General features: G+C 36.2%; 1 protein-coding gene across 1 annotated transcript; it reads left to right on the top strand.

Annotated features, from left to right (window-relative positions):
- Positions 1–7,597: 7,597 nt before the first annotated feature.
- LOC307109248 (olfactory receptor 4C5-like) lies at positions 7,598–8,599 on the top strand (the record flags this gene model as incomplete). The annotated part of the gene is made up of 1 exon (XM_079787964.1): positions 7,598–8,599. One exon carries the CDS (start codon positions 7,598–7,600, stop codon positions 8,597–8,599), a length of 1,002 nt encoding a protein of 333 aa, XP_079644090.1.
- Positions 8,600–10,503: the final 1,904 nt, after the last annotated feature.

Genomic DNA, 10,503 nt, shown 5'->3' with positions numbered 1-10,503 from the left:
CTTACCGTAGTTGCCTTTGTAGTTAAGGAGAATGTCCAGTGTATTCAGGAATAAGAAGTAACCATTATATAAAGCTGTTCAAATATAATATTATATAATAGATATTTTTCAGGACCCTATGGATTGCAAAATGTTATAGGAAGCAGAGAACATGAAAATGGCAAAAATTTATTCAAATGGATTCATCCAAGCATTTTCAAAACTCCAATGCCTTAGAAATTCAAGTCAAAAGATAAGAAAATGAGGTGTTGAATTTGAAACCCAAAGTCCTCAAGTACTAAGGGAACTTCTGATCTTCAGCACCTAGCTCTACAGTTACAGAACAAGAGACACAAATATGTCTATCTCTTCTTAACCAACTGACTCTTACTCTGCTCTTCAAATAGGAAAAGAGCTGCTTCTTGAGTGTAAAGAGAGAATACTGAGAATGTTAAAGAACCTATCTTTCTATCCAAGGTTTGGCCCTCCCGGGAATTAATTATCTCTGTGTTTTTTTTGTGTGTGTTTTTTTTTAAGATTTTGCCTTGGAAACAGGTATATGGGAGAATTCCTCTACAAACAACATACCCTCACCTGACTGGTTCTTTTCCCTGCACTTAAACCTATGTAATAATTGCCTATATTCTGGTCTAGACGATTATGTGACAAAGCATCCCTCTTATAAGCCCTTGGATATCATGAACTGGAACATGAAGAACTAAGAGCTGTGTAAACAACAACATGGGGTTTCATGCAGGTTGCATATCCCTGGGGAAATTTCCTCACTGGCTGAGGGCACCAGAGGAGGTTGAGATACTGAGTCAATCTCCCAACTGTGCTATAACCACATCAGGACATATTCCACTTGTAGGAATCTTTCGACTTGATATATTTTCAGGCAGAGTGACATCTAGAGTTGGAGACCAAGAGAAGGCTAAAATCCTAGTGCCAACTTGTATGGTATAAAAATATAAAAAGATTTATTTTTATACCTTTTTGGGGAGAGTCTAGGAACTCCACTGGCCATTGAATGAAAAAAAAAAAAAAGCCTTACCTAACCAAACAGATTTCTTCATATTTTCTTCACACATAATATCCTCAGGACAGTAGAGATTTGAAAAGCCAAATATGTTTTGTCACCTTGCAAACGCATACTGAAGCAAGTACTCTGCAGCCTTAGGAGAGAGTGTGGTTTAAGTAACCTATCATAAGAGTTGAAGCAGCTCTTACACTGATTAGTTTTCATATATTAAACCAACCTTGTATCCCTAGGAATCCCACTTAGTCTTGGTATATAACTCTTTTTTATAGGCCACTGGATTCAGTTTACTGGTATTTTATTAAGGATTTTTGTGCCTATATTTATGAGATGTTGGTTGTAGTTTTCTTTTCTTGTGATATCTTTGTCTAATTTGGATAAAAGGGTAATACAAATTACATAATGAGTTGGAAAGTGTTCCTTTCTCTTCTATTTTTTGGAAGAGTTTGTGAAGGATTGGTGTTAATTCTTCCTTAAAAGTTTGATAAAATTCACTTTAAACAATTTTTTAACAAGTTTGAAAAAATTCACTTCAAAGTGAAGTCGTCATGGCCTGGGTTTTCCTGTCTGAGAAGTTTTTTTAATTGCTAATTCAATACCTTAACTTGTTATAAGGATATTAAGATTACCTATTTCATTTGCATCAGTTTCAGTAGTTTGGGTATTACTAAGAATTTGTCTATTTCTTCTATGGTATATAAATTATTGGTATACAACTGTTCATAGTATCACCTTATAATCTTTTTTTATTTCTATAAGATTGGTAGTAATTCCCCCTCTTTCATTCCTGATTTTACTAACTGGGATCTTACATCTCTTTTTTTATTTTTTGAAATATTTTTTATTGATTTTGAGAGAGAGAGAAACATCTATGTGAGAGCAAAACATCCATTGGCTGCCTCCTGAGGATCAAGCCTGGAACCCAGGCATGTGCCCAGACCAGGAATCAAAATAGCAACCTTTCAGTGCATGGGACGACCAACCAACTGAGCCACACTAGCAGTGCTCCATCTCATTTCTTAGTCAGTCTAGATAAAATTTTGTCACTTTGGTGATCTTTTCAAAGAATCTACTATTAGTTTTATTGTTTTTCTGTCCTCTATTCTCTAATTCTTATATTTCTGCCTGAGTCTTGGGTACTTCCTTCTGTTTGCTTGGTTTTATTTTGCTCTTTTTTCCAGTATCTTTATTTTTTTAATATATTTTTATTGATTTTACAGAGAGGAAGGGAGATGAATAAACAGAAACATTGATCAGCTGCCTCCTGCATGCCCCCTACTGAGGGTCAAGCCTGCAACCAAGGTACATGCCCTTGACTAGAATCAAACCCTTGACCCTTCAGTCCATGGGCTGACGCTCTACCCACTGAGCAAAACATTAGGGCTCTTTTTTCTGGTATCTTAACAAGGAAAGTTAGATTATTAATTTGAGATCTTTCTTCTTTTATTTACATAGGTATTTATAGCTATAAACTTAGATGCATCCCATCAGTTATAGTATGCTCTGTTTTCATTTTTATTCATTTTAAAGTGTTTTCCCATTTTCCACATGACTTCCTTTTGACCACTGAAATGGCTCTCCTATATGGTCACTGCTGCACATGGCATCTGCCTGAGGAATGTGTTCTGTCTGCCACAGATGGTAGAACCAAAGCCTCTAAATAATGCACATTTGGTCTGAATCAGCATCTCCTCCCCTTTCATTCCCTGTGCATGAGACATCATGATTCAGTGTCCATTGCACCACAATAACATAATTGTTAGATCTCAGCCTAGAAATTAGATCAGTTTGTATTTAAATCAAATCTCTACCAAATATTAGCTTTCTTTGGCCTTGATCAAATGAGGCTCACAGTGAACATCTATTTCTTTAAACATAAAAGAGAATTATTAATTTCTCTCTCAAGGGGATAATGTGAACATTAGATAAAATACTTACCAGAATGACATAAACACAGAATGCTCATTATATGTTAGTTCTCACTGTAACCACCTTTCCTTTATCTCTTACAACTTTTCAAGGATTCTCAACTTTAGTCAGACTTTTTAGTAAAAAGAAGATCAAACACTTGCAGAAAGATTTCAGAATTATAATGACTTATGAATCAGTATTCAGTACTTTAAAACTTGGTCTTTCTTTTCTCCTAATTTCTGTATTTGCCTAGATTCTACCAATACTTTATCAATATAGACCTAAATATAGATATAGTGATAGAGATAGATATATAAGCATATAGGTATAGATAGGTATAGGTGTAGATATAGGTATAGGTATATGTACAGAGAGAGAGAGAAATTGAGACAATTCCTGCCAAAAATCTGAATTGGTCACACCATGAGCTATGATTTCCTGTAACAGAAATGACAACAAACCATGAGCTTTTACTCTATGCCAGCCACTAATCTAAGCACGTTATATGCTTTATCTCACAGAATCCCCATTAGGTACCCTTATCACGCACTTTTTATAGATGTGGGAATTCAAGTATAAAGAGTTTGAGGAATTGCCCAAGATAATATAAAAATAAAAGTGTCAGCAAAACTCTTACTCTTTAGCTCTATTCAAAATTTATTATTAAAGAGCAGTTTCTCTTGCCTCCATGTTTTCTAGCCTCAGGACATTGACCATAGAATAGCAGTTTTGTACTGCCTACGAGATTTTCACATGTTACTTTGAACCATCTTCCCTATAACTCTGAGACAGGTATTATTGACACTGTTTTAGATGCTCTGGCTGGCTCATGCACCCATTAATGACTAGAACATTCTGTGCTTTAGGCCCCAGATTCTAGAATCACTTCCTAAACACAACCATAGAGAGCTGCTAACACAGCCCGGCTGGCTCTCCCTGCCCTGGTGGTCACACATACCATGGCCATAAGAGAGAAAGTATAAACTGATTTGGCTGCCATTTGGTTGAAGCTGCTAATTCTAGTCCTCTGGGGGTTGAGAGGTAAAAGCCACCTTAACTCCTTGCACTTGAGTAATACCCATTTAAATATTTCCCTGAAACCACACGTGAACATGTTGATAAGGAAAACCCAGGAAGACCACAAAAGCATAACCAGCCACAGATCACAGAAGCTGTTTGGTTCTTAGTTTCCAACCCATTTAGGTCCAGTCTTCCGGATCCAAGGAGTTATCTCCTGGCTGAGTGCAGGATTTAACATGAGGCTTAAAAGAGCTGAGTTCAGGGACCTGCTACTCAAGGCAACTTTCATCTGTTGCTTGATTTTCTGGTGCTTACAATCCCTAACTTTTCTGCTATAACATAGTCTGCTATTTCTGGGGCTTTACATCAGGTTAGATTTCAAATTGAATGCCTATTATAATATCTGATCACCAAGAAAAAATGGCATGTGAGTAGAAGGTGGCTTGGAGAGATGTCCTCTAATGGTTAGGTATTTTTCCCATCAACTTCTTTTGAAACCTAAACTTTGGAAGCTGTCTGACTAAAGACATTCATTACCTGAGCTAGGATACTGTGTCTCACACTCACAGGATGGTGTGACCCTATAAAGCAAAACTAAACCCGGGCCCATGAACTCAGCATCATTTACGAAGTCTCAGCAATTATTTTCAGGTCAATAACTGAGGGAGTGGGGGGTGTGGGGGGGGAACGGGGGCGGGCAGAAACATGATACTTAAGGTAAAAATGGATGAACCTGCAGAGCAGTCATTAGCAATGGGTCAGTGATTGCTACCTCCATGCAAAGTGTGCTCTACAAATAAGATGCCTTGTTAACTTCCTTCCCAAATGCATTCTGAGAGGTAGGTACAGTCTGTGATTCCTTGTTTTTCATATTGAATTTATTGGGGTGACATTGGTTAATAAAATTATATAGCTTTCAGGTGTACAATCCTATAATACATCATCTGTATATTGTATTATGTGTTCACCATCCCAACTCAGGTCTCCTTCCATCACCATTTATCCTCACTCTGGCAATCATCATGCTGTTGTCTGTTGTTTGGGGGATTTGTTTGTTTGTTTGTTTGTTTGGGGGGAGGGTTGTGTTGGTTTTTTTGCTTAATCCCTTCACCTTTTTCACCCAGCCCCACAACCTCCCTCGCCTATGGGGATTCTACTGTCCTGGGTTTTTATGCAACTGGCATATTTGGTCTACTAAGAAATCAGTCAGGATGTTATGGACCAAGACCTAAGATAAGAAAATTAAATTTATATCATTAAGTTATTTTACTTACTATAAAAGTAATATATTTCTTTGTAGAAAACTTGATCAGAACATTTTTAAAAGAATACAAAAATCATCCTTAACCCACAATTCCAAAAAGCACTTTAGTCTTTAGTGTACTTTTTTCAAATACTTTTCTATGTGTAAATGTTATTTTGGACAATTTAGATCATAACTTATAAGCTGTTTATAATTTGTATTTGCCACTCAATATTATATTGGCAGATTCCACGCCATTAATTCTTGCAAATAAATTTAATGTCCATCTGGTATTTCATAACTATAATTCATTAGTTGTTCCTCATTATATAGACATCTGAAATGCTTTCACTTTTTCACTATCATAAAAAATATATTGTGAAATACAACCTGTAAGCATAATTTTTGTTTATATTTTTATCTCTAATAGATTCCTAAGCATAAGGAGTACCGGACCAAAGGACATGACCAGTTATAAAGCCCTTATTGTATACAATCAGACTTCTTTCCAGAATATTCTGTATCAGTACACACTCACCAGCACTGGGTAATTAATATAACTGTCATAAATCTTTGCCAATTTGTCAGTTAGAAGTATGTCACTATTTTTAAATTGTATTTCTTTGATGACTTATGAAACAGAGTAATTTTTAGATGTCTAATGTTTTGTCTGAAAATTATGTTTTTATTATTTTCCCCTATTTTAATACTAGTGTGTGTAGATCCTTTTTTGTAAAAATAATTTCTACAATAATGGTGATCTGTTATACTTGTTGCAAGTACTTTTCCAATGTGTTCCATATTTTTATGTAGTTGACCCCATTAGTTTTATCTTGTGTTTATACCATTGCATTTCACTTAAAATACTCTTTCCCCATCAAGAGATTAGATATATATTTACTTCTTTGTTTTTCTGTTTTTAAACAGATCTATGTTTTATTTGAAGGCTTTAACACACAGTACTTGGGGTTTTTCTTTCTCTCTCTTTTGATGATGGCATAAGGAGAAAAGACTTTATCTGGAAACTTCCCATTCAAATATTAAAAAATATTTAAGAACTATGCATGATATTCTATTAAGTATTATTTTTAAATGGGGTTCCTTTGCAATTTGATTATACTTGCTTCTTGAGATTATCTATGGTCATCAGTTTTATTTTATATTTTTGAGTTAAATATTTAGTTCATTTATTCTCTGTTTATCTTTGTTTCTTAATATTATAAAAATAAAATATTTCAAGAATAAGATTAATGATATGTGAGGGGCTCATTTTTATTCTTTCATCAAGAATTTAGAGTGTGTGGAGAGCTCTATGTTTTACCTTTAGGATAAAACTTTGGCTTATGTAATAATGATACACTTTAGTACCTCTATGCCGTTTATTTTTCCTATTTTATATATGAGAAAGTTTAGGCATAGTCGACTAAGATCTATACACAACTTCATATGGCTACTAATCAGTAAAAACAGAATGTAAAACAGTCTGGCCATAAAGAATATACTCTGTCCAACAAATTGTGATGCTTGTGTTTCCTCTTCACTTTAAAAGTAGCTGTTTTGTAGGAGATCCTGAGAATTTTTCATAGTCTTCCTTAAATTGAGTTTCGATTTGCAAAATGACCCTGAAACCTAAACATGACAGAAGTTCTCCAAACAGTGAATTCTAAAGTTTCCAATAAATCTGGGGAACTTTGTACTTGCATCATGCTGTCTGCTTCATCCTCTTCAAAATATTCTTCTTCCTTCCTGTTTGATTATATCCTTAGATAGTTGTGTTTAAATATAATATAAGCTCACAATCTAACTGCCAGATATATCTTACTGGAGCCTCAAACATTCACTCAGTTCTGTTTTTCTGGAATGTGACTATATCATTTCTAATATCTAATTGAATTCACTGCATTCACCCTGAAGCAAATTAAAAATAGTAAGAATAATGAACTCTGACTTTTATCCTCCTCAACACAACTGACAAGAAAAGAGACATGTGGAAATAGACTCTTGAATTAAGCCTCTGCTCCTTTATGGGTCTTCTCTTTATTCCTTTTTTTGTATGGGGTAAAATACTATGGCAATTGTTGGGAGAATATCCCAACAATTACAGGAAAGGTGTCTGGAAAAACAGCAGTCATAAAACTGTGTTTATGTATACAAGTGGGATGGGTGAATGAGAGAAAGAAAGGAGGAAAGGGGAGAGGGAGGGAGAGAAAGAAAGGAAGTGCTACGTATTCATTATATGACTAATAACATAGCAAAAGTCTTGGGTTTATCTGCTTGGCGTTTCCATCAGTCTTACAGAAAACAATCCTGACAGAAAGTATTTGCTTATCAAAATGTATCTGCCACAACTGCAATCCCTGTGCTATTCACAGATAAATCAATTATCCAAACGCTGGAGTGGACTCATGGAGCGAAGGAACAATGTGACAGAATTCATCCTGCTTGGCCTGACACAGAACCCAGACGTGCAGAAACTCTTGTTGGCCGTGTTTACAGTGATCTACTTTCTCACCGTGGCAGGCAACCTACTCATTGTAGTGACAATCACCACCAGCCCAGCCTTGGGCTCCCCCATGTATTTTTTTCTTTCTTTCTTGTCCTTTGTAGATGGCTGCTGCTCTTCTGCCATGCTCCCCAAAATGATATTTGACTTACTCACTGAAAAGAAAACTATCTCCTTCAAAGGGTGCATGACTCAGCTCTTTGCTGAACATTTCTTCGGGGGAGTTGAGATCATCCTGCTCACAGTCATGGCCTATGACCGCTATGTGGCCATCTGCAAGCCCCTGCACTACACAATTACAATGAACAGGCAAGTGTGTGGCCTCCTGGTAGCCATGGCCTGGGCTGGAGGATTTCTTCATGCTCTGATTCAAATTCTTTTTATAGTCTGGTTGCCCTTCTGTGGCCCCAATGTCATTGACCATTTCATCTGTGATCTTTTCCCTCTGCTAAAACTCTCCTGCTCTGACACTCACATCTTCGGACTTTTTGTTGCTGCCAACAGTGGACTGATGAGTATGTTAATTTTTTCTATTCTTATCACCTCTTATGTCCACATCCTTTGCTCCCTAAGAACTCACAGCACTGAAGGACGGCAGAAGGCTCTCTCCACCTGCACCTCCCATGTTACTGTAGTTGTCCTGTTCTTTGTACCCTGTATATTTGTGTACCTTCGGCCCATGATCACCTTCCCCAGTGATAAAGTGGTGGCTCTGTTTTATACTACGATAACACCCATGTTTAACCCTTTAATCTACACCCTCAGAAACTCAGAGATGAAAAATGCCATGAGGAAGCTCTGGAGACAAAAACTAATAGAGAAGATCGAAATAAAATCTATTCATATTTTAAGAACAAGTGTGACTAATAGGAAGGATAATGGTCTTGAAGTCAAAATAATGTGAATTTAAGTAGATTTTGCTCCCCTTGCTTTCTAAAATCTTCAATGGTTTCTCTTTCATAAAATATCAATATTTAATTAAATGATGACCGAAGTTTCCTACAGTTAGAAACTTCTTTGTATTTATGAATTATTGCTCAAAGGGACATTGCTAATCAACATAAAAATGTCACAATATAGAAAATTTCTGAATTTGTGTATTCTGTAGAACGATTCTCTGTAAATCTTCAGGTATAGATAATATAACCAACAGGCTAAGTAATTAAAATATTTAAACAAATAGGCCTAGTGGGTATTTTGTTGAAAATGCTTAGTTTTAATCCCAACTACTGTAGTCAAAGTAGATTTATTATTGTAAGAGATAAGGATCAACCAAAAATGAATGGGTTTTGAGGAATTAGGAGTGTCATTAAGGCAGGACTCATTCTAAAATTAATGCTTCTGTGTTACTCAATTCCAGATAGCACCATTTACATTGTAATATGGGCTCTTTCCAAAATAAATTATTTTTCTGCCCAAAGCCATAGAGGGATATAAAATTCTTCCAGGCACATTCAGAGAGCAATCTTGCACACGATTTGTCAGGCAGATAATAATTTATGTAGCCCTTTTTTTTCTCAAAGACATCCTATTTACCACTTCACCTCCAAAGTAGCTTTTTTTGAATGAATTTGTGCCTTAGCTAACAGGAACATAAGTATCTGGTACAAATGAGAGATTTGATAATAGCTGAGTAATCAAGACACATTCAAATTTGAATAGAAAATTTCTATACAACAAAGGAAACAATTAAGAGAGTGAAAAGACTACCTAAAGAATGGGGGAAACTATTTGCAAACCATACATTTGGTAAGGGGTTAATATCCACAATGTATAAAGAATGCATATAACTCAAGAGCAAAAATAGCCCAACTTAAAAAATGGGCAAAGGACTTGAATGGACATTACTACAGAGAAGATATACAAATGACCAAGCAAATGAAAAGATGCTCACAATCACTAATCACAGGGAAATACAAATCAAAACCACAATGATATGTCACCTCACGTCTGTTCAAATGGCTATAATCAAAAAGACAAAGAGATAAGTGTTGATAAGGATATGGAGAAAAGAGATCCCTTGTGCTCTGCTAGTAGGAATGTAAATTGATACAGGCACTATGGAAAACAGGATGGAGGTTCCTCAAAAAATTAAAAATGAAGCTTCCATATGATCCTATCATCCCACTCCTGGGTATTTATCCAAAAATACTGAAATCAGTATTTCAAGGAATTATTTGTACTTCTATGTTCATTTCAGCATATGCACAATAGCCAAGATGTGGAAACAACCTAAAAGTCCATTGACAGATGCATGGATTTTTTTTAATGTGGTACATACTTACATAGACTATTATTCAGCCTTTAAAAAGAAGGAAACCCTGCCATTTGCGACAACATGGATGAACCTTGAGGTCATTCTAAATAAAATAAGCCACTGAGAGAAAAACAAAATGAACTAACAAGCAAAATAGAGACAGACTCATAGAGTAGGGTGGTGAGGGGGTTGAAGGCCTGAGTGGGGAGGGGGTGGAGGGATTGAGCAAAAAAAGAGAAAAATCTCATGGCCTGGCTAGGGTGGCTCAGGGATTAAGCATGGACCTATGAACCAGTAGGTCACGGTTCTATTCGATTCTCGATTCCCAGTCAGGGCACATGCCCAGGTTGCAGGGTTGTGGGCTGGATCCCCAGGGGGGTGGGAAGGGTGCAGGAGGCAGCCAATCAATGATTCTCTCTCATCACTGATGTTTCTCTCTCTCTCTCTCCCTCTCCTTTCCTCTCTGAAATTAATAAAAATATTTTTTTAAAAGAGAGAAAAAAACTCATGGACACAGACAACAGTGTGGTGACTGGCAGGGGAGACTGGGG

This window comes from Cnephaeus nilssonii (assembly GCF_951640355.1).
Source record: "Cnephaeus nilssonii genome assembly, chromosome: 13".
In the NCBI taxonomy this organism is placed as follows: Eukaryota; Metazoa; Chordata; class Mammalia; order Chiroptera; family Vespertilionidae; genus Cnephaeus; species Cnephaeus nilssonii.
The sequence above is the reverse complement of the archived record's forward strand: the minus strand, read 5'-3'. Positions and strand labels throughout refer to the sequence as shown.